The following is a 25556-nucleotide window of genomic DNA, read 5'->3' as shown; positions in this document are numbered from 1 at the left end:
CTAGCTGAAATGATGGGTCAGCATAATCATCCGACAAACCGTAACTCAAAGAGAGCCAGAATCATAGGGAGATGTACTGTATAGAGTTTGGGAGATCCAGGATTTAGCAGTATAACCTTCCCTCACAAAATTCACCCTCTCCAAGAGCTAAGGCCTAACCCTAAAAGAGTTCAGAGGTCTGGTTAAACAAATCATTTATAACTAACTAACTAAATAAAAGTTGCTGATAGTCTTGTCATCATCCAATCATGCTGACTCAAACTTAGTCAGAATACCGAAGATGGAGACTGGGCAGGGGAGAGCTGGTGAATAGCAGCAGTACTTTACTTCCCAAAACCCTATGGACAATTGCACTCCACCCATACAGTAAGTTGAGGCCTAATAAGTTGCCAATCTGTTGTGGCCCCTTTGAAGCCGTATGAATTTCCTGCAAATTTCATCACAGTACCGTGGTCCGCAATACGACTTCATAAGAGATCGACCAGACATGGCAACAGACTCAATAATGGACCTCTAATAATACACTGGACTCGTGGGATAAAGGCTTGCAAGCGTGACTTCCTTTGACAAGTAGAATACTTCGAAGTAAAAATTCTTGCCACTGCTTTCTTAATCTTGTAACCACGCCAAAGTTTCAGGAATCTGAACAAATTTGACACACACACACATACCTGACATGGTAAAATAAGATTCAGAATTAGTAAAATAAATTTTATTTCCTTGTAAACTTACCAAACACAATGAAATGCAAACATCTAAATTAAATTACAACCTAAATACAAAATACCATTCACCAGCTACATAGATAAGCCACATTGTGCATAAAAGAGCATAAGAATTGGAAATCAAATGCTCCCTTTTTTTAAATATTTCCAAACGCACTCAATACCTTGCATTAAAAAAAAATCTCAAGCAAAACATGAACAAGTAAATATTTCACCATCAAGAAATTCAATTCTCTCTTGACATATCACTTGGTTAAGTTCCAATACCTTTGTTTTATTGGAATGTCTTTTGAGCTAAAACTCCAGCTACAAATGTAACATTTGTCAAGATTTAAATACAAATGAATTATACTCTAAACTTCAACACTATATAGCATCAGTAATAAATTTGCAAAGCACACAACGGAAATGTAACATAAATTTTCATAATATTTATTATTTGGAAACTTACCCACTGTTAAAGATAGCTTTTATCGACTTGCCTATCGGCGCAGAGATGTAAGCTATCTTTAACAGTGGGTAAGATTCATCCCAAATAAATCAATTCCGTCATAAAATCCTGAGGAAGGTGGTAACATCGTTTTGCTCAGGAGAAAATTGTAAATTTATCAAGTTGTTTGTCATTTTCTTGGTTAAGTGGATGAGTTTTCTTGTTATGTGGGTGAGAGATATCACTGCCTACTCATCAATTAAGAACACTAGAGTCTTTAAACTGAGTTACAGTTAAATCAATTTGGATAATAAAGCCTACATAGAACTGAAATAACTGGGCCATCAATTTAAATAAGACTTACATTAAGAAAACCCAAATTATTCACATCTACTAACAATGGATACAAAGACTGTATAAATAACAAACAGGTAACCTAAGATAAAACTTCAAACACCAAAATAAACAAGGGAATCCAATGAATGTGAAACTAGCTGAATAAACACTAAAAGCTTTGAGTAGGAAGCTTTCAAGACGACCTTTCAGGGAATTCTACGCTTGAATGTTCCTGTAGGGCTGTAACTGAAATGCAATCATTCATGAATATTCATGGATGTACTTGATATGTACAGTAATCTAATACTGAAAAGTTATCATTTCTGAAATTTTCCAAACACGAAGACATGCAAGAGAAGAAGACAGTGTGAAATAAACACAGGCTACAAAAAGTGCACAGGTAGAATGGGACCAAGTAATCAAAAAGAGTAATACTGGACTGGACGAGACAGTGAACTAGAAATTATCATAATGACTTCACATTAAAAGCTTCCCAACCACCAAACCCCATTCATTTTAGAAGAGGCATCTTTAAACCTTGGACACTGTCAAATACAGTTTAAAAAATCTTGATAACTCAGAACAGTAGATTAGGAAGGCAGAGGAAAAAACCATGCCACTTGCATTAAAAGCTGATGACTCAAGGCTATGTAAAAGAATTGAAATTTACAAAACAATGTTCATATGGAAAAAGTTTAATTTTAAATGAAGTGATGAACCGTGCATGTTAACAATTTCCCCACTGTCTGAATGAAAGATGAAGAAAACATATCATTTATAACTAACTTACTAACTTCCATGAATCATAAAAAAAACTATTTCGTTACTCTGTACCTTCCCGTGTTGTGACTTTCTGACTGATGCTACTGATGCCAATAAAGAAGTCACATTGTTTCTATTAAATTTAAGAGAAGTTATGTTGTCTCCTCTTTGACAGAGAAACTTCAACCCGCAAAGCTGGTAACTAAATATGTCTTTTTTAAGGAAGTTGTACCAAATTAGTACGTCACAATGCTAACATTAATTTACAAAGCTTTGGCAATACTGAATAAAATAGTACCATTGAAAAGAATGGCAATGTCCAAAATGCAATAGTCAATATTATTACTGTACACTACAGTAAAGTAATGCTTATTCAAATACAGTACACAAATACAATCAAAATTAATAAAAAAAGAAAAAAATCTGCATACCTACTTATATCCCTATTAAAAAACCTTGTATAAACACAGACATTATTGGTCAACCCTTAAGTAAAGATCTGTGACCCAACAAATCTATGAGATTTCAAGTGACTTCAACAAAATGGTTCATAATCAACAAGGTAAGTGAAACTCATGTAAAATCACTGGTTATCTACCACCTGGAGAGGCATCCTGGTAGGGAGAAATCACATGTACATGTGACAAACAAGCATCTCCAAAAGTGAACAAAACTGCTACCAGTAGTACCATACCACTCGAGTATAACCAGCTAATTGACAATTTTACATCTCTCATAGACACAAACCTATTTTTCACTTCTACCTGATCAATTAACAGTTGACGAATCGAGCGAAGACTGGCCACTGAAGTCGACAATAAGTGACAACGCCAAACTAGGGACGTCCTCTGTCGTGCATGTCAACGTTTTCATTCCTCATTTTTCTGTAAATGGCATACTGTACTTTCTATTTGGATGAAGGAGATAAAATTCTCAGATTTCCAGATGTCACTGGTTCATTTCCAAAACTTATTTGCCTCCGGTTTAAATTTGGATGTCCATATAAGAGATGTGAGTGTAGGTTAACCTACATTCTCTGCACACAGGGACTAGGTCATTTGGGCTATTCCATCGGTACTTGTGGACCAAATGGGTGTGAACAATTCCATGACGAGATAACCTAGCCTTACCCAGGTATGCATGCATAAGTAAAAGGTTTGCTGTGCTTTTGGGCATCAGTATGTTAAACTGAATGTGAACAGAATAAGGGACTTACATCCCCATAGAAAATAAAAATAGAAATGACATTTTCCAGTAAAGGTGAATATTACAAAGATGAACTTCCAATAGTAGTTTTGTTGGTGGTCATTCTGTACTGGAGGCAAATGCTGAATCTCCAAACTTTCCCCTTACTCAAGTTGTTAAGCTGAGATGATTTAACTTCCAGCTCAATTCTCCAAGGCTTACAACCTCTGGACTGCAAGACGTTACTGTGACTGGACTTGTCATTCAACTTCATCCTTAAGCAAATTCAAAAAGAAATTTATTTGGTTTACTGTATTGGAGTTGGTAGGTTCAATAAAGTTGAGTCAGCTGATTAGTTTCCCAAAGGCTTTTCATGTGTTTGCAATGCTTTAAAAGACAATGGAGAATACCAATAACTATTCTAAATATTAATGTGAAACATTTAAAAAATCCTGCTAGTAAATAACATAAATCAGTTGACAAAAATCAATCATCATTCACATTTTACAAATTAAATTTTTGATGATTTATGTCAGTCAAACTTAGGATATTAAAATCTGCACAGCCTTCCATACAACAATACAATATAAATCTTAAAAAACCTATTTTGTCAGTTCCTGGATTTAACAAAGTACAATACTGTGAGGTTAACATGAAAGATAAGCAATCCTTCAAGAGCCACTTCAGGAAACTTTCCAAAATGAAAGCTCCACAATACGCACGGTGCTGAAGTGACCTCATCACAATACCAAATAGGCATGTCAAACTTGCAACTCATACGCTACCAAGTAATCACCTCACACACATCACATAACAAGCTTCTCTCATTTAAATCGCTACTTTCGTCTGAAAAGCAGAACAGTAACACGTATAATCAACATCCTAAACAGGGCTATGGCTAATGTACACCTTAAATGTAGGTTCTAACAAGTTTAAGGTAAAGATACACAGGCAAAGAACTACCTCCTACACTACAGAAGACAAAGAGACAGTACAGGACGATTTTATAATGATCTTGGAAATATGTAACGTACAATGACTGGTAATGCAGCCTTCCACGCTTTCACACACTTGCATGGTGTCCAAGTTTAAGCAGAATGAAATACTAAACAAAAAACTAATGTCATGTCTAATATTACTAAAAAGAATTATTTTCAGTGCACTGATTTACAACAGCCCTTAACAAATGAGTAAAGGTTGGAACAGGAACAGACTGTCTTGAGATAAATTACTGCCTACCTAGTTGTGAGAGCTACAGACTTATGAATGTCTCTTCAAAAACCTCCCATTCCTAAGATTCAAATAATAGTTTAAAACGTTATGGCTACGTCGAAACGTGCACAAATGCCTGTTTTACATCAGCCAATTGCAGAACTGCAAATCATCGGTTTTAAGGCATGGCATCTCAGCACCATTATTTTTTATAATGAAAGCTAGGAAGTGTTTCCAATACAGTAGTGCTTACTGGAAGTTCAGGATATAAGTCCAGCAATTGAAAAGATGGCAGAACAGGTAGCAAGTATAAGAAACAATTTGTATAGAAGTTAACCAATAAGCATGTAAAAAGAAGCAATGATATGATTATTATTGTTATTCTCCAGTATTTTAACCTGACCACACAACAGAAAAATCTCTGCCTCAAATAATTTATTCTTTTAAACAAAGTATTACACCAGACTTGCCAACTGCTACAGGCTTAAATGCAAAAAATGCAGTCATACAGAACAAAGTGAAAAAACTGTGCGAGGTTTTCCAAAACAGTACTGTACCAATGCCACAAACTGACCGAAGACCAGTTCACAAGCCTAAAGCCCCCAAAAATATGACCCTTGAGCACCCAGCTGATATATCACTGCTGGAAACAAACTTGTTAAAATAGACTGTTCCAACCTTTAAATAATTAAGGCTGCTGTAGATAAAATACCATTTAACACCTCATCTTTGTAGGAATAGTGGATTCTGGATAATTACCAATGACCAAAAACACAGAAGTGTACAGTAACCCAACACATAAGCCTATTCTGCTATAGATATTGAAAAGCAATAGAGCTATGTCGAATTGACTGTCTTTCTTGGGAAAATCACGCTTATAAATGTCAGACTAATATTATTACTGTATGACATAAATTCTATGCAATACGTTATTCAAGTTGTTATTTGTCACTTGTAAACAGAATATGAGGAATATAGTTAACCAAAAAAGTGGCTGCACTTTTTAATGTTTTATGTTGTTATTCCTGTTTGCTGCCAAATATGCATAAATCATAACATGGATTTAAAGACTTAGATAAAGGCAATTACTTATACTGGAAGCAGGTAAGAAAGATGTGAAAAGATCAACGCAGCACAGCCACTGATGTACTACCAATGACCTGATGTTTGTTGAAGTACATTTATATATAATGCCTGATGCTTAACTGCCTGACAGTATACATGCAAAATCAAAATACTGTCCCTGACAGTATGTATCCAATAGGAAAATCCAAGTTTAAAAAAGCACTTACTGGGCACTTGATGGAAAGAAAAACACAATACTGAATTACTAGAATAATCAGACAAATCTGTACCTCAAAACAAAAACAGATGAATGGAGAGAATTTCATAGCTTATGAAGAGCAAAAACAATCACTCTACCAACCGACAACTTGTGGATTGCATAACTCAGCGGTCTGTGTTAGAGAGGACACTCGACCAGTGTTACACAACTGCCTAAAGATAGGAATACTGTACTGTACACATGGTTTCTAAGCTCAACAAACAGGTGATGTAGTTGCAAAAAACTATCTTACGTTGGATAGAACTATTTATATGGCAATCATGAGTAAGCAAGTAGCAGACTAGTTTATTCGGCTCAATGAAACAACAAACAAATTGCAATCTGTAGAACTAACCACAATCTGTGCTGGGAAAGGCCATACTGTGTTGAACAGAAAGAGATTTGAAGTTCTAGTGTGACAGGAAATATCAATAAAAACTGCATGTCAAAATGAATTAATAAAACCTGTAATTTGCAACCCAAAAAACACACAAATAAAAGCAGTAATTTACTTAAAAATAAACACAAAGTTCCGTAACAGCACTCATCAAAACTAAACAATCCCCTGAAGAAATGAACTTACAGTACACCTACTGTAAGCACATTTAACAATACAAGTAGTAGTGTACTGTCAAAAAAGATACCATGCTGTTTAATTAATTGAAATGTTTAAGAACAAGAACTCGTCATCAAAACAACAGAAACACCACAAAGACTCTGGGAAGGAAGATGGGGGAAACTAAAGGAAACCAAGTTATGGGAATTAATTGGATGAAAAGACTTACGTACTGCTGTAATAAAAAAAGCACTCCCGTAAGTTATGTTTATAACTGTAAAGCCTGAAGCAATTCCACAATCAAAAGAACTGCTCGAACCATAAAAACACGTTACCAAATGTGAATGACCTCTCTCAAAATGGATATTTTGAAGTTCATAATTGGTAAAAACTATGTGTTCATGAAATGGCTCTCATTTGAAGCTGAGTATTTTTTTTTTTTACAGTACATGCAAAGAAACTCTTGAACCGAGCTTTTCAAAAAGATAGCTTACATCTTGAGACTTGTTTTCCTTCTCGTTAAGCATCAATAGGATATCTGTGATACCGAGTGTGTGAAGATCAACAACGCTAGAACTTTACAAATACTATGGTACAACCAAAATACACTAAAAGCAGTTTTCAACTTTATAAAGTTTAATCAGAATATATCACTTCATATCACGCTCCCCTGTAATAGTAGCCGTGAGCATTCTCCTAAACAGGAAAATATCATGCTGAGCCTACGAGGGCTACCATTGAAAAAAAAAGTATGGCATAAAACACTCAACTGCTGTTTCCAATTTAATACTTTCACCAAACTTCAAGAACATGATGACTAATATTAACTTATCAACCTACATCACAATCATATTCTACACAAATGTACAAAAATTCTGTTTAATATAAAAATTCGCTACGTGTTAATCTACTTTTTCTTTTTACTTTCCTGTTTCTTTTCTGATTTTGCAGGTGACGACTTGAAAAACCCAACAGACGCTATGACAATCACGGCAAGCAAACCTATGCTGGCATACATGACGGCGTTAACGATGCTTGGGTTCTCCCTCAGCCAGTCTGCAATCTGTTCGGTCAGGTCATCGCTGGAAAGTCAAAATGGAAAATTTGAAACATCTTGGTTTCATGAGGATGAGATTAAGTTTATGCCAAATAGTACATTTTTACAGAGACAATAATTTACCCTGCATAAAAGAAGGCAATTGTCCTACTGCAGACACCCATTATTAACCACAAAACTTATTACCTTGATAGACTGTAACATAGATATGAAAAAATGGCCTGCAATTACCAGGTGAGAACACACCAGACTCATGGTAATGTAGCTGAATAAACAGTTAATAGAATTTAAGTTAAAAACAGCAAAAGCATTGAATAATCTTGAAGACCTATGCTTCTTGTTACAGCAAGACTAACACCTTTAAAGTGAAAAAGTAATGGTTGCATACAGAATGGGAATGAGTTAAGTAAGGGCTCTGGGTCCTACCACTTAGCCTTAACCTTGCCCATGCCATCCTTACCAACAAACCAGCTCTAGATTTCTATACTTCAGACAAGACAACTTGACTAACCTGAATGAAAAAAGGTATCAGGTTACAGATGTTCTTTAACCTGAAAATGACCCTAAAAATCCAAGGACAATTTCAGGTGGTTCATCAAAGTAGAGTTTCCTCATAATAGATGAAGCGTGCTTTCACTTCAATACCGTGAGATGTGAATATCACCCACAACACTCATCAGAAAGGTTTTTCCCTGCTCTTCAAAAAGCAACAGCACATATTTTTGGTACAGGCTTCAAGGGAACCCTTTGAAAGTCTTGTCTGCAGAAAATGTTCTTCACCCTATCTATCTGGACCAGCTATGCCTGATAGTACCAGTGGGTTTGGATGTTGGCACAACATTTACCAAAAACTAAATAAGAATTATACAAGAACTTTCTGGAAATATTTTTTACAGAAACATTAATTTCTTGTTCAGTATCTCCAGACAGTATATATCATAGCGTCTCAATGTTTTGGTGATCAAAAACTACTTAGCATGAGAGTACCTTTCATGACAAACTAGACTTGGATAATTAAAAGAAATTTCAATTGAGATTTCTCAGTAGCTAAACAGCAACATGGTGAACAAAATCAGTTTTACATTTAGGAAGTACATTTCACAGGTTTTAGTAATTAGGCACATGAAAAACAGTACAAAGTCTTATAAGTTTTCTTAACATGAAACATTCTTCATACAAACCCATCGACCATACAAAGCCCTCATTTTTGGTCTTAACTTCCATAGATGTGTATTTTTTAAGTTTTGCAGACTAAAGAAGAAGAGTAACTCTGAACAATTTATACAGGGTTGGCTGGTTTGAAAAAGTGGTTTATGAAACATGAATTTCTTTCCTCAAAACCTATCAATGTTACAGAGCTTGAATCACAACTTAAGTGGGAGGTTGAGAAGTTGAGAGTCCCAGCCTTTGCAAAGGTCTCAAGAATCAAGCGGAGCACTTAGGCAGAAAATACGACAGAAGAAGATAGTCTACAACAGCTGGAACTGGGAATCACAATGTCTGCCAGCCTGGGAGGATGCAGCAGCAAATCTGTAGGACACACACACTGAAGAGGTGGAACAGTTGGTACTGCAACAGCAGAAAGAGAAGTGACATTAATACAAGAGGGGTGGTCAAGACATTACTTGAGCAAGAGCCATGTCTATCTTCTGAGGAGAAGTCTGGTAGACAACAAGTGGTAATGGATGAGCAGGCAAAACAGGATAGGGAGCAGCCAAAGTTGAGGCAACAGACAAAGCACACAGGTACATGAGCAGCCAGTAACAAGAGAGCAGTAGTCACTGGGGAGCTGGCAGAACAAGTGTGGAAAGGTACATCACTTGAAAACTGGTGCCCCTTATCCTCAACAAGGAAAAGCCAAAGGTTCTAGAGGCCAACCATGAAACAAAATACTCCAGAGATGAAGCAGAAGCTTTGGTGGAAAAGCACCTATCCTTCTTTTCTTTCTCTAAATCTTCAGCTGGAAACCTTTACGGGCAGAGTCGACAGACTATAAACCCAAGATGGCTCCAAAGGGAAATCAGCCTGCAGAGATAAAGTTAAAGGAAAAGGTGACACATCATTAAATATGAGGAAGAGAAAATATAACCAAAATGCCTGAATTCAGGAGATGTCAGCACAATCCATCTTGCTGTTCTTGTGGCAAGCCTAATGGTTGGCAATACAGTCCAAGAAAGTGCTGCGAGTGAGATTAGAAGTGTGGGTTTCTACCAGGTGAGGGTCTGTCTCAGAAGTACAAAAAAGTGCTATCAAGTGAGATTAGATAAAAACACATATATACAGTAATGATGAAAAACAAAAAAACATTTCAGGTGCCATGTGGCACCAGGTCACATCTTGGCTCAACAACAATAATTAATATCCTGAAATCGAGTGAAATCACTCAGTTGCCGTAAGTGGTAACTACCATCCAGCTTGTTCAGTAACTAACAAGAAGCCAAAACACAAATACATAGTGGCATATATCAATATGAGCAAAATAACATATCTGAAGATAAAAAATACAATATATACAGATAAATAAAAATAATGATGAAAAACACCAAAAAACATTTGACCAGGTGCCATGTGCTATTAATTCTTCTGTCTACAAGACAGACAAACTGGACAAAGACAAAGCAACACAAGATTTTCGTTATAAAACCTGCAACATAAGATTTTGCAGATAAAACCTATCTTCATAAAGAAAATTGTAAGAGTGACATCAAATGAAAACTTTTAGCCCTGATTTTCGTTGTTACAAGACTTCACATCAATTAGGGCAATATAAAGGTAAAAAATCCATACAGGGAACAAAATTAACACCAAACAATATCTTCAACTTGATAAACCATATCTCTGACTCAATTACAACTTCTGTCAATTTAATAAAATTGAAAACTCACAAGTGGATGAAACCCTGCAGAAAACGTCATTCTTAAACAGTTAACAGAAAGGATTCAAATCACTTATAACTTACAATGGAGTCTTTGGGTGTGGTATATCTTCTGCACGTGCATTCCGAAATCCATCAGTGGCAAACGCCACAAGGGTGGGTGCATCCAAGAGGGGCAACTCAAACCGGTATAGTCGACCCAGACGAAAGCTGAAAATGCAAATAAGTGAATTCAAATACTGTACGTACAATGAAAGTCACATGTAAATTTTTTTAAAACCAAGAATGTTTTCATAAATATTAATTACACTACTTATATAACCCTGTCATTTCTGACAAGACATTCCTAAATAGTATTCTTCAAAAAATAGGAGTGCTGGAGTGCAAACTCATTCTAAGAGTGGCTATAGCTTGCCAATTTGGAGGTCAATTGGAAGTACTTGGAAAAAGTAATTAAATTTAATTTCAGTTTATACAAGCACTTGTTGCTGATGAGACCTGATACACATTTCTGTAATTTTATGAGCTTATTACATTTCTGTGTCTTTAATTATTACCATACCTCTAAAATGGAGACTGAAAATTTTTGTGATATTTGTAATAACATCATTCTTTATTTTTCTTTCCTCCACTGAACACCACACCAGCGTTCACATCATTCATGTCGCAAAGACCTGAAGACTAGCTTCTTATCAAAAACAAAATAAAGACACTGGTGTAGTGTTATATAGTGACCTTCCTGCCTGACAAGTACCTTCACCCCATTCCTAAAACATAAAACTCAAGAAGAAAGCCTCCCCTACAGACACTTACAGGATAAAGGAAGGGAAGTCCTTCACTCCGAACCTTCGAGTTGTTTGTCCGCCACCCGCGTCTCGGTCAATGACGGCCACGTTTTTCCTGCCGCGCATTTCGGCGGCGACAGCCTCAAGGGTGGCTCTCATGTGGCTGCACGTGTTGCAGCCGCTTCTTGTAAACATCACCAGCCAGTCCCCGGTGGTTGCACCAGTTGATGCTTGTGTGTCATGCTATGCATAAACCAGATGCGAAAAGAACATTAGAATCTCAGTTGACAACTAGTAAACTAATCAAATCTATTTCACATGGCACTGATAGGGGCCTGGACCAGATGAGAATCTGAGAAAAAGAACAAAAAACGGAAAGTACAGGAGAGAAATCATTCCAAATCTAACACCAACGGAAAACCATGACAACAATGGATTAATGTTATTACTCAAAATGTGTGGATACAACACTCATATGGAACAAGCCTAAAAGACCATCAACTTCTAAACCAAGCTTCCCAAAAATAGAAATCCGATAAAAGCAAAAATTCAAAACACAATAATGAAAATGACTTTTGAATAGATAAATGAAGATCGATAAATACAGCCACACCCAAATTAACAGCAGCATACCAAAGGTAATGACAAACAGCTTTTAACAACAGAATTACATGTGTACTCTGTTGTAATAACGCTTGCTCTAAAATGTAAACTTAAAAATGCAGACAAATTGCTCTAAATCAGGCAGCTCTACTAAAAAGACATTTAATGAAGGGTTAAATGTCCTAATCTAATTAACTTTCACCCACTATAAAGCCCCAAGACAGGATATACATTAGTAACACTAAGTGTGCTGGTTAATAAAGAAAGCATAAATAGAAGGAACTGCAACGGGAAGCAGAGATCTTAAAAACTACATTGCTGATTCTACCATAAAGAAACTAGATGCGACATAATACAAGCCAACAGAGAGTGAAGATGTATGCATGAACAATGTCATGAAAACTGAGTACTAAAACTAACTCAATTTGCAAATAAGTACAAGGTGACAACAGGGGCAAAAAATTCTAACAGAAAACATCCACACTGCGACACAAAACTCGCATGGATGAACAAAAACCAAAAATCAAGCATATAAAAAAAAAATTAGAGCTTAACAAATTATTTCATTAAAACACGTCTATCCTCAAGGTCCTCTCAATTTACTAAGGTTGGCTAGTATAAGTCTGATGAATACAAGAGCACACATCCAAGATCTTTTCTCAAATTCTGCAGTGCTGTCAATATCTCCTTTTAACTTCAATGTCAAAGAAAAAGTTAGGTAGGATGTATGGCACAGTTTTTAAATATTAGTAGAAGTTTTATCTTTGATTCACCAAATCATTACACTCAAATGCCTAAAATGACATTTTTATTCTAAAATAATGTTTAACACATACTTACCTGTTAGTTACATATAGCTTTAGTCTTGACGTCACGGCAAAATTTCAAAACGCGCGGCAGCGCCAGTCCGAATATCGGGTGATCGCCCTTACCTGCCCTCTGTCGGGGTACTAGGAACTATTCCAACATGCTTCAGAATAATTTGCCTACCTGTCCCCGTGGGGGGAGGAGGGTGGGCTTTCGTATATGTAACTAACAGGTAAGTATGTGTTAAACATTATTTTAGAATAAAAATGTCATTTTAACACATACAACTTACCTGTTAGTTACATATAGCTGATTGACACCTTTAGGAGGTGGGGCAATGACAGCTAAAAAGAGTTGTTGGAAACATTAAGGTTATTAATGTAGAAAATTTCTTAGTTCCTCACCTGCTAAGGTAGCTGATCCCACAGTTACTGCCTCAGTAACCTGCTATCCTCAGAGCAACCGCAAGGGGTATAATGACCTGGTCGCGAGATTGCTTAAGCTGGGTATCAGTCACCTAGGACATGGCCGTGACAATACCACAAGTATGCCCCTGCTCAGGGCGCAGCACAAACATCATGAATTACAAAAGGGTCACCCAACACCAAAGAAAAGTATAACCATAAAACCAAAACCAACTGTGGGGTAAAACTAACCAACACTTACCCTCACAGACAACCATAAAAAACCTTCACACTCCAAAAACAAGTAAGTAAAGGTAGGTTAATCCTCCTTTACCCCTTTACCCATTACCGTGCCAGATACAACAAAGGGCCCTAACGTGCTGCACTCGTCAAACACTGTCTGCACTTGCGAGAGATAATGCAAAGCAAATACAGACTTACACCTCCAGTAGGTTGCTTGCACAATATCTTGAAGGGAGAGGTTCCTTTTATAAGCGAGAGAAGTAGAGATAGCCCTCACTTCGTGAGCCTTCACTTTACACATTTTCAAATCATTCTCTGAAATATTGGAGTGAGCTTCAGAAATCAGATCTCTAATAAAAAAGGACATGGCATTCTTGGACATTGGTCTAAGAGGGTTCCTGACCGAACACCATAAGGAATCTGAAGGACCCTAATATCTTTAGTCCTTCGCAAATAATATTTCAAGGCTCTGACTGGGCAGAGGAACCTCTCCTGCTCCTTACCTACCAATTCCGACAGACTCGGAATCTCAAAAGAGCGAGGCCACGGGTGCGAAGGGGTCTCGTTCTTGGCCATAAAAACAGTTTGAAAGAACAAATTGCTTTTGAAGCAGAGAATCCTACTCTCTTATCCAAGGCGTGGATCTCACTGATTCTCTTAGCTGTAGCTAACAAAACTAAAAGAGGGTTTTCCTCGTAAGATCTCTTAAAGAAGCAGAATCCATAGGTTCAAATTTCTCAGACATAAGCCACTTCAGGACTACATCAAGATTCCACGAAACAACTTTAGCATCTGACCTCTTAGAGGTACCGAAGGATTTAATAAGGTCCGTTATATCTTGGTTATTAGAGATATCCAAACCTCTGTGACGAAAAACAGTAGCCAGCATGCTACGATAACCTTTAAGTGTGGATACAGAAAGGTTCTTATTCCCGAGGAACAAAAGAAAATCCGCAATCTGCGTCACGAGGTTCTGGAAGAGGAAATGTCATGATCTTTGCACCATGAACGAAACATATTCCACTTGGACTCATAGACCTTGATCGAAGATGGTCTTCTGGCTCTAGCGATGGATTGAGCCGCTTTCTTGAAAAATCCTTTGCTTCTGAGTAGGCGTTCGATAGTCTGAACGCAGTTAGCCGCAGACTTGACAGGTTTTCGTGAAATCTCCTGAAGTGGGGCTGTCTGAGTAAATCTACTCTGTTTGGAAGGCTCCTCGGGAAGTCGATCAAGAGATCCATGAGAACTGGGAACCAATCCCTGGAAGGCCAGAAGGGGGCTATCAACGTCATCCTGGTGTTGGAGTGGTGCTGAAATTTCCTCAACACCGCACCTAACATCTTGAACAGCGGGAAGGCGTAAAGGTCCAGACCCGACCAATTCAGTAGCATTGCGTCCGTCTGGAAGGCTGCTTGGTCCGGGACAGGAGAGCAGAAGATTGGGAGCCTGTTCGACTTGTTCGTGCGAACAGGTCTACCAGAGGTTGACCCCAAAGTCTCCACAGCGACTTGCACACCTCTTCGTGCAAAATCCACTCTGTGGACAGAACCTGGTGCTTCCTGCTCAAGGAGTCCGCTCTCACGTTGAGGGCTCCCTGAATGAATCTCGTTAGGAGCAGAATCTTGTGCTTTTCTGCCCACAAAGGAGGTCTCTTGCTACCTCGCTGAGGGAGTAAGAATGAGTGCCCCTGTTTCTTTATATAAGACAACGCTGTGGTGCTGTCTGAATGAACCAGAACTGTTTGTCCCTGTACGAAAGGTAGGAAGTGTACAAGACTCAGGTGGATTGCTTTCAACTCCTTCTTGTTGATGTGCCATTCTTTTTCTGTCGCATTCCACAAACCTGAAATTTCTTTTACCCCCAACGCCGCTCCCCATCCTACTTCTGGTGAGTCTGCAAACAGTTCGTGGTTCGGGTTCTGACGGAAAAGAGAGAGACCTTTCTCTAATTTTCTTCGATCTAACCACCACCTTAGATCCTCCTTGATACGGTCCGAGATTGGAAAGGAGAAGGAGTCTGGAAGCGTTTTCCTGTTCCATTGCTCCCTGAGGTAGAATTGAAGGGGCCTCATGTGAAGTCTCCCCAGGGAGACAAACTTTTCTATTGACGCCAGAGTTCCCAGGAGGCTCATCCAAGCCTTTTTATGAACAGGTATCCATATCCAGAAAGTTCTGGATTTTTTTGAGACAGTCCGAGATTCTTTGATCTGACGGAAAAGCCAGAAAAGGAACTGTTTCCAGTCTCACTCCTAAATAGATCCTGGATTGTGAGGGAGATAGGTGAGACTTCTTCCAATTGATTAGAAGTCCTAGCTTCTGTGTCAAGTCGAGAGTTACTTTCAAATCCTCCAAGCACTGAGACTGAGACTGGGAACGAAGGAGCCAATCGTCTAGATAGAGAGAGATCTTTATTCCTCTGAGATGAAGAGCTTTGGCAACAGTGGACATAACTCTTGTGAATACTTGAGGGGCTGTGGACAGACCGAAGCACAGAGTCCTGAACTGATAAGTCTTCTCCTGGAAAACGAAGCGAAGAAACTTCCTGGACGCGGGATGGATCGGAATGTGAAAGTAAGCGTCCTGCAGATCTATTGAGACCATCCAATCCCCCGGACGAAGAGAATTGAGGACGGATTGCGTCGTCTCCATCGAGAAACTGGTTTTCTCCACGAAAAGGTTGAGAGAACTCACGTCCAGGACTGGTCTCCAGCCGCCTGAGGCCTTTGGAACAAGAAAAGGCGGTTGTAAAAGCCTGGAGAGTTGACTTCTTCCACGATCTCTATCGCTCCTTTTAAAAGCATGGAGTCTACTTCGCACTCAGAACCGAGCATTTCTCTAAGTTGCTGGAATATGCTGTCAAAGCTAAAGGTTCTGTTGCAAGAGGGGCCTCTTGAGGAAGGGGATAGAATATCCTTCCTTTAGCACGGACGTGGTCCACTGGTCCGCTCCGATCTCCTCCCAAGTTTGCCAGAACTGCTGAAGTCTGGCTCCTACTAGTGCATGGAGGACATGCAGATCACTTTTTAATTGAGGGTTTGATAGCCCTGGAGACAAATCTTGCTTTGCCCCGAAACTAGATCCTGTACGGGTGAGGGCCTGCCACGAAAGGGCCTATTTTGATTAACTAGAGGACGAGTTTGCGCTGGCAGAGAAGGTTGAGGAGCTTTTGGTTTACGAGAGGATTGCGCCAAAAGGTCCTGTGTGGACTTCTGAGTAAGGGATTTCGACACTTCGGCCACAAGTTCTTGAGGGAAAAGGTACTTCTTATCCAGAGGTGCGAAAAGAAGAGCCGATCTTTGAGTCCTAGAAACTCCACGGCGACAAAAGAGCACCAAAGTTGTCGCTTCTTAAGAACTCCTTACGTGAAGATGGAGGCTAACTCAGGCGCACCGTCCACGAATCCCTTTATCTAAGCAGGACATAACAGAAGAGAAATCATCGAAATGCGCTTTCGGAAAGACCAAAAGACTTTACCTTCCTACCCAAAGCGCCAATAGTCCAGTCCATAAAACTGATGACTTCCAAAACTCGGAAAACGTTCTTCAAAAGGTGGTCCAACTCTGAAGGAGAGAAGAAAATCGAGCCGAGTTCATCGCAGAACGAGCGGGTAGAATCAACGAGACTGGAGAAGTCTCCCTGAGAGGAGGCAGAAGCTCAGAGAGAAAACTTCCCCAGTGTCGTAGCAAGCCTTCGTCTTAGTAGAAAGCTTGGAAGGAGGGAAGCAGAAAGTGGTTTTCCCCTGATCACGCTTGTCTTCCAACCAGGAGTTCATTTTCTTTAATGCCTTCTTAGCTGAAATAGAAAGCACTAACTTCATAAAGGAAGAGGTAGGAGGCTTCGAGTCTCTTGCGTACTGAGAGAGAGGGGAAGCCGGAGCCGCAGGTGCAAAATCCTCAGGAAAATTATCAATAAAGAAGCGAAGAAGCTTCTTGTAATCCGAGCGAGAGGAGTCTGGTTCGTCTACAGGAAACTCTTCCACAACTTCTTCCTCAGACGAAATAGGAGAAAAACCTTCCGCTTGCACACACACATCCTGTGAAGGAGGAGTAGGAGCCTGAATAAGAGCTTGAGGAGGAGCCTGAGCCTGAGTAGGCGCCACAAGAGGAGCCTGAACTGGCGCCACAAGAGGAGCCTGCGCCACAAGAGGAGCCTGAACTGGCGCCACAAAAGGAGCCTGGGATGGCGCCTCACCTGGCGCTACCTGAGGCGCTTGAGCCTGAGAGAGCGCTAAATCTTGAGGGAGCGCCTGAGCCTGACTAGGCGTACTGAGCCTGATCCTGAGCCTGAACCAAAGGAGGATCAAGAGACACAGATCGAGGAGGAGCTTTCGTACTGGCGCTCCGCGAGCTCGAGGCGAAGGAGGAGGCATCAAATACACTTCAGACGGCTTTGCTGGAGAAGAACCAGGCCTTCCGAGCCCGCCAAGAATGCTTCCAATTTTCTTGTGCATCGCTCGAAGAAAGTCATGAGTAGACGAGGATCCAACTGGGAGCGATGATCAGTAGAGCCAGGATCGTGATGAGGAAGAGGCGCAGAAGCCACAATAGGCTTACGTGAAACCAAAGGAGAAAACACCGGAACGCTGGGCAATACCGAATGGGAAGTCTTATACCTCTTGCGCACATGAGCCTTGCGCCTGGGAGAAGATTCTTCTGACGACGAAAATCTCTCCGGACTCTCCCAAAAACTACAGGAAGGCTGTGATAAGCGAAATGGCTTCTTCTTCTGAACCGCTGAAGGCGAAAGATTCCTGGACCTCTTCAATGGTCTAGACTCGTCGGGAAATCTCCAGCCTCTGCGAGGCGAATCACTGGAGCTCGAAGAAAGACACTTCCTTGAGTCGCCTTTCCAACGGCGCTCTGAAACAGCCTGGGAAACAACAGGACTGTTCGAGGGGGCGGCTGCTCGTGAGCAGACCCCACTCGCCTCCCTTGGACTTTCAGCATGTCTTCTCCCAGGAGCAGGGGAGCTTGACAGAGGCTTAGGTCTAGGAGAACGAGTAGGCCGAGCAACCACCTCCTCCACCACACTAACACTTTGCACTGCACTTAAATTATTCACAATATTTTGGAAAGAATCCATACGCTCATGAAGGGATTTCACGTTAACGCCAATATCCTCCATGGCGCCCACAATAAGGTTAAATCTGGCGTCCATCTGGACTTGATACTCAGACACGTAACGGGTTCAGGGATATCAGAGTCAGGAATAGGAATATTAGTAGCCACGGGGATATTAATAGAAGTTTCCTGCATAGCTAAGGGAGATTCCGGTTTCTGAGAGAGAGAAGAAGAACTTCTAGCTAAAGCTTTCCTGGCTCTATCTTTCTCAAGCTTCTTTACATACTTAGATAGAGCCTTCCAATCTTTTCAGTCATACTGACACATTCATCACACTTCCTCTCATATGAACATTCCTGACCTCTACAAGCCACACAAATTGAATGAGGATCAAGACTAGCCTTGACCAACCTCGTCTTACAGCCTTTGCTGCATACCCTAAAGGTATAAGACCCAGAATCTGACATAATTATCAGAAAACCTGACTAAATAGGTGACAAATAACTGGCAAAGCCGCAAACCAACAAGAGAGTACTTCACCAAGTGAAAACAGCTCGATGTAGGCAGATACAATGAAATTTCGCTCGAGTACCGACAACAATGTCGCCGGCGTGGACGGGCAAAATTATTCTGAAGCATGTTGGAATAGTTCCTAGTACCCCGACAGAGGGCAGGTAAGGGCGATCACCCGATATTCGGACTGGCGCTGCCCAACACTTACGTTTTGAAATTTTGCCGTGACGTCAAGACTAAAGCTATATGTAACTAACAGGTAAGTTGTATGTGTTAAATTTAATACTACAGGCCTCCTTATTAACCGAGCTACATAACCAAAAAGCATTGCGGCTAGATACTGATGACTGGTTCAACTGAATACTAATCATATCAAACAAAATATAACATCATGGACAATTTCACAATACCAGTGAGACTAGGAAACTCAATTCTAAACAGGTAATAATAATTTAACTTGGAACAGTAACAACTTGACACTTTAATCACTTAGGAAAGTCAATGGAATTAACATCAATGCAGGTGGTTTTGTTAAGAAAGGAAACTGCTTGACTTCATATATGTAAAAACTAAAACATAATGACATTCAACTGCACCCACTAGGAATAAGCTCAACCATAAACAGAATACAATCCTTTGTTGTCATTGTAAGCCTGTAAAGTAACATTCAAGCATTATTCAAAGCAATGTTACTTACCTCAAAGTTATCGTCGTTGAGATAATGCACAACAGATTCCAAATTTGTTACAATCTGATGCAACATCAGCTCGTCGTTGTCAGCAGGGCCCGTGTACAGTAAAGGAACGCCCGATCGAACAAACACAATTGCATTGTCAAGTTTCTGGAAATAATAATTATAAATTATAACAGGGAAAATAAATTTGTAAGACTGATAATAAAGTGAATATGATATATAGATTTCTTTTCTTAATTCTACTCTCTAACAACATGCACCATCAGATGTCAGATGCAACTACATTTTTACACCAATAAAATAACTCAACCTTTTCTGAATAATAATTTAAAGAAGAATATTTATGGGATATTAACAAGCATACAAACCTGCAGTGTAGCCATAATTAAATGTAAAAGCAGCCATATTTAAATATGAAATGGTCAAACACATTTTAATCTAAATACAAAAAATTAATAACAAGTGGATATTATCTATAACAGTGGAATGGACTCATACCCAAGAGATATATTCTCTGAACATTTTTAACATACTAGGCAGCTTTAAATGAATTAAGAGTTTAGAGTATACTATATAACAGTATGACCTAACCATCTTTATAACACTCTAGGTGACTAAATGTAACAATATTTTAAAGTTACTGTTCTAGAAATTTACAGACTGGCATCATTTCAAGTAAAAAGAGAAGATGAGTTTATATCAAAAGCCATTTGCTCTTTTTCTTATTGGCAAAACCAATCAAAAAAAGAAAACACTTTATACCTACCACTACATTCAGGCCATATTCCTCACTCAGCTCCGGAGAGTGAGTGCGTACAACCCAGGCATTGAGTGACTCGACTACGTCCTCTCGTATTGATGCTAGGGTTTCTTCAAGCTCTTTGCACTTTTCACCACAATCTTTCTCGTCACCTGAAATACAGCCATGGGAATAGTTATTTACAGCCTGACATGAATATTAAAACACAAGCAAAGCTGAACATAATGAACAACCATAACCAAGGTACATTACAAAGGTTGACATAAAGCGTACCAAATGCTGTGTAACATATTAGTCAAAAGGGTTACACTCACAAATTTTTATAGAAATTTGTATTTTTCCGAGGTATACAAACCAGAGCCTTTTATGTATAAGTATTCCTCCATGCGAGCTGGAACTGGTTATCGAAACTCGGTAACCAGGTAGTTAACTGGTGAAAAGAGGCAGATATCCTCAATCACTTTTATTTCACTTTTGTGTTCTCCCTGACCAAAAAACTAGTTTTCCTCTGTGGTTTCCCATAATTGCAGGATATAAGGGAGGTTCTGTATCTCCAAAACTACTAATTTACTAACAAAATATTCAAAACACACAATAAAAAATTTGCAATACAGTACTGTATAGTAATACCTCGTGCATACACATTTTAGGATTCACAGATTCAGATTCAAAAAGTTTTCACAGGAACCTAACTAATTTGCATCACGATTTTTTCACAGATCTGCGAAATTCTTGGAAAACCTTGCAGCAGTGTTTAAGTTTAATTTTTGAAGTAATTTTAAATTTTCCTGCTTTTAAGAGTAAAATCGTTACAAAAAATTTGTACCGTTTTTATTTTTGTACATAAATATGATAAAAAGGTAAACTAGCATACTTTATGTTAAAGTAAAATCCATCAAAATCACAAAACAGCTGTTTCTCAATTTGTTTGTTTACCAATGTAAACATATCTCTCTCTCTCTCTCTCATTGTACTGTATATTATCAATACTATAATTTTAATCCTGTTAAAGATATTTTACTGTAATATTGCTATATAGTAACCTCATGGTACAAGAAAACTCCATGACAACATGCTATTGGCTGGAAGGGTTGGAAGTAACCAATCACACAGCAGGGTAGGCTCCATGATGACACGCTATTGGCTGGAAGGGTTGGAAGTAGCCAATCACACAGCAGGATACAAGCTTCCCTAAATGCTGATTAGCTTGTAGCTCAGATGCTTTGTGTAAGTACTGTCACTAGTGTATGAGTGTATTAAGTATTTTTAATGTGCATGTGTATTTTTGTTTTCTCTCTCTCTCTCTCTCTCTCTCTCTCTCTCTCTCTCTCTCTCTCTCTCTCTCTCTCTCTCTCTCTCTCTCTCTCTCTCTCTCTCTCTCTCTCTCTCGCTCGTGGTTAGTGTGCACACCTATTTTTACAACTTATTATTTTTCTGTACGTCTTTACATAATTTTACATTGACTGCATACTTGTACCCTCTAAGCACATTACGTACATATTTTCCTTATTTCATTGAATTGTACCTTTGTTATAAGACTTCTGTGACATATGAAGTTTACCTAGTTTACCTTCCTGACAATGTCATTACTTGGTTTTACCTTACTGTGAGTACAAAAGACAACAGCAGCCAATGAATTATCACATGGGTAACATTAGTATAGCCGCCCACCCGTACTGTAAATGTGCTAGTGTGGCAAATACCCATCAGGCAATATGGTACTCTATTTTTACATCAACCAAATACCGTACTTCTTTTTTTAAGGGTAATATTTTTACGTCAACAATTTACAGTACTTTTTTTTTTAAGGGTAATGTATTAAGCTAAATTTTAAATTAAATTAAAGTGCTTTGGGAGCATGCTTTGGGTCATATTTAGGGTTTAAACTCTAGAAATAAGCATTTATTACCATTTTAGGTGACTTCTACCATACAATCATGATTCCTCCTGATCCGCGATGTGTTCTGGAACCTAACCTCGTGAATGTTTGAGGTATTACTGTATAACCAAATTAATCCAAGGAACAAGAGTCACATATCTGCACCAAAGGAGCAAAGACTACGAACTGAAGTTGGTTTTTTCCAGCTAAGCCTGAATACCAAAATCCCACTTGATTGGTAAAACTTAGAACACAAGAACCAATCATGTTCCAATTGTCCATGTACTAAAATTTTCAGATAAAAATATCAAAGACATTTAAAATATGCTATCCACCCTTTGCCACATTACATTGGGACAAAAAACCTGAGAGGCAACCCTACTTGTGCAAAAGTCATAACAAAGAACTTGAAAATAAAAAAAGTTCAAGCAGGTAACAACATTCATCAGTAAAATCATATTAACATGTACTGTATATCTGAGGTAGATTTTACTGTGCTTTTCATAATAAGCACATTATGACAGCTTAAAAGCTAAGCAGAAAACTCCAGTATCATGACCAGGTACGAATGTGAAGAAAAAACAAAATCTGTGCTAAAAAAATCTAAAAAACACCTACTATTTTAGTTCACTATTTACAGGAGATAGAGCACAGAAAAGACATGATTGATGGAATTTCACAGAGGCCCACTGCATCAGCCCGCACAGGATGCAATGATGATGAAGCTGATTTCATTATTCTCTACCAAACAGTAATAATAATTTTAACTAACAGTTAACCTAATACCTAGTTTCAATCTATATAAATATACAGAATCTACTGGTCACTTTTACCAGACACATATGTAATTCTAATAGCCACAATGCCCTCTTAACTTCTCGAATTCTTCGCGCTTTTTTTGAATTACCTATATAAATATGTTAATAAAAAGAGGTAAAAAGGAATTCCCAATTTCCATTCAATATCTTGTACAAGAAAATTTCCACTGAGAAAAATTTACATTCTTTAATCAACAAACTGACTCATTTCAAAATAAAACAGAGGAAGTCCTAGGGTAATATCAATATGTAAGTGAAAATTAATCATTCACACCATTCAAACCCTAAGATTTGCATAGCTTTTCCTTTCAATTTCATACACTGGTGAATACCTCATTGCAGGATTATGTCGTAAATGGCGTATATTGCAGTTATTGGTTTTGAAATGCAAATGTATTTATTTATACATGCACTAAAATTTTACTTTAAACCATTATCACATTTTGGACCTGAAAATATAAATTTCCTGTTTTAATGTGTGTTATGAATGTTTCTGACATTCATTTCTTCCACTGTACAGTTTAACTTTAATACCAGCCCCATTCCCATGAGCGCCTGTTCAGTATCAGCCCCATTTGAATGAATGGTAAAATATTAACAAAAGATGGTAAAAATCTCGGTAACAGTAAATTTGCTATAGATCTGAGCAAGGGTTTCATAATATGCATAACCATGTTAGAGACTTAAGATCACAGCAAAAAAACTCCAATATCCAACAACAGTTTAAAGTAAAATAATATTAATTATATTGTTTTTATGACTAGTTATAAATGCATACACTAATGTTCATTCCATGTTGGTATTAGATGGTAGGTGTTTTTACCGATCTAATATTTCTGTAGGTTAGACTAAGCCTCTTTACATTTGTAAATGCAGTTTGTTAGGTTGCTAGCTTCATATAAATGTTTCAAAATGCAGTGGCTGCAAAAATGTTAATAAAATAAATGCTCAGACTTTGCGTAAGTTGTGAGCTAATATAACCTAGGACTGGAATGACACTAAGGTACAACCAGCCACGCCATATCAGATTTCACATATTTAAGAGGGCATAACCCCTTTTAAAATAACAAAAACAACTACCAGAGTATTAAAAATGATGTACATTACAAATATAAATCAATTTCAGACTTAATTACAAAGAGTGAAAGTACGTAAGCCATAAGAAAGTGAATTTAGAAAGGTCTCGGCCAAAGTCGGGATGCGGGAAGGAAGACCTTCTGACCAACTTACTGAGGAGTATGACGACGTATTTCTCGTCGTTTATGAGCTGTTTCACTTCCTCGACGTCCATGTATTCTAAGGTGTTCGCCAAAATTAACGGGCATCTCTGAAATAACAAGCATATAACGAATAACAAGGTGGAGCTGACCCACATTCTCGCCATTGTTGACAACTCCGATGTGTCAAATACTTCGACAGCGCTCTTTCGCAGCCACTCGTGCCGTGACGTTGATTCTTCTTCTTTGATTCTATCAACGAATTTCAGGGATGCTGCATTTTATTTGCATTGAAATTGATATAAACAGGGGTCAGTCCAGTGTCCCTAAATGATCTAGGTCCAACAATTACAAGAATAATGCAGAGGGTAAAAATGAATAGTTCTTTTTACCTCTAAAAGCAGTGATAATTCAAGTTCCTAAATGATGGCATAGGATTCACGTTGTCTACCTTGGAACTCAGGGACGGACAACTTAATACCTATACTTAGCTAAGACCTCTAGGAAAAAAATTAAAGAAAAGAATGCAAAGGATAAAAAGGAAGGAAATAGGTTACGTAACCCCTGTCTGAAAAAGACAAGAAAATATAAAAGACGGCTAAAATGGTTGGTACCGGCTAGCACCTAATTTAATGGCTTTATCGCTGACAGTTTAACTTTACAGGTAGAAATGTTTTTGCAAATTGAAAAACATAATTGGATTATAACATGAAACTGTCGGAAGTTTTATTATAATTCTTTCTTAGGAAATTTTATGAAGTTTTAGGGAACGTCTGACTTGGTGCTCAATAGCGCTTGCCGGATTGCCGCAGCACATGACGCAAGCCAGCCAATTTCTCTTAATATGTTTCTGTAATAATGACGTTTTTTGGGTAATGATACTGCTGATAATGTTTTTACAAATTCATCTGACACAAACAGATATGTCTGTAGGGACATGTGCAAAGAGAGATGGCATATGCTTACATTGCTGGAAAATTTTGAAAGGAAAGATTCCAACTGAACATTTAAACATTGCGCCCGCAACAAATTTACGAAATGCTTTCACAATTGCTCTCTTATTTCCCATTGGCAGGGGTTATTTTACTTCTGTATCCAATTGTTTACAAGAAAATTTTGTATTCACTACGTGTACAATAAATTTCAATGTTAAATGTATCTACAACGGTACATTCTACCTATAGTCATAATAATCCACCGTTACTTTCTTGTTATGATTTCTTTACAATCAAGCGTCTTCACATAAATCTATTGCTCCCATTCTTAATAATGTCTGTTCCATTACATTTTTTCTTTCTTATTTTGACTTGCA

At 38.4% G+C, this 25556-nt stretch overlaps 1 protein-coding gene across 1 annotated transcript; it reads right to left on the bottom strand.

Annotated features, from left to right (window-relative positions):
- Window positions 1–697: 697 nt before the first annotated feature.
- Window positions 698–24452, bottom strand: LOC136856070 (thioredoxin domain-containing protein). The gene is made up of 6 exons (XM_067133692.1): window positions 24258–24452; window positions 20337–20482; window positions 19574–19717; window positions 11276–11490; window positions 10547–10672; window positions 698–7612 (listed from the first exon to the last, which is right to left on the bottom strand). Exons 1-6 carry the CDS (start codon window positions 24409–24411, stop codon window positions 7438–7440), a joined length of 960 nt encoding a protein of 319 aa, XP_066989793.1. The 5' UTR covers window positions 24412–24452; the 3' UTR covers window positions 698–7437.
- Between the last annotated feature and the right edge of the window lie 1104 nt (window positions 24453–25556).

The sequence above is a fragment of the Macrobrachium rosenbergii genome, chromosome 34 (genome assembly GCF_040412425.1).
Source record: "Macrobrachium rosenbergii isolate ZJJX-2024 chromosome 34, ASM4041242v1, whole genome shotgun sequence".
NCBI classification, from domain to species: domain Eukaryota; kingdom Metazoa; phylum Arthropoda; class Malacostraca; order Decapoda; family Palaemonidae; genus Macrobrachium; species Macrobrachium rosenbergii.
Note: the sequence above shows the minus strand (reverse complement) of the source record. Positions and strands in the feature narration are given on the sequence as shown.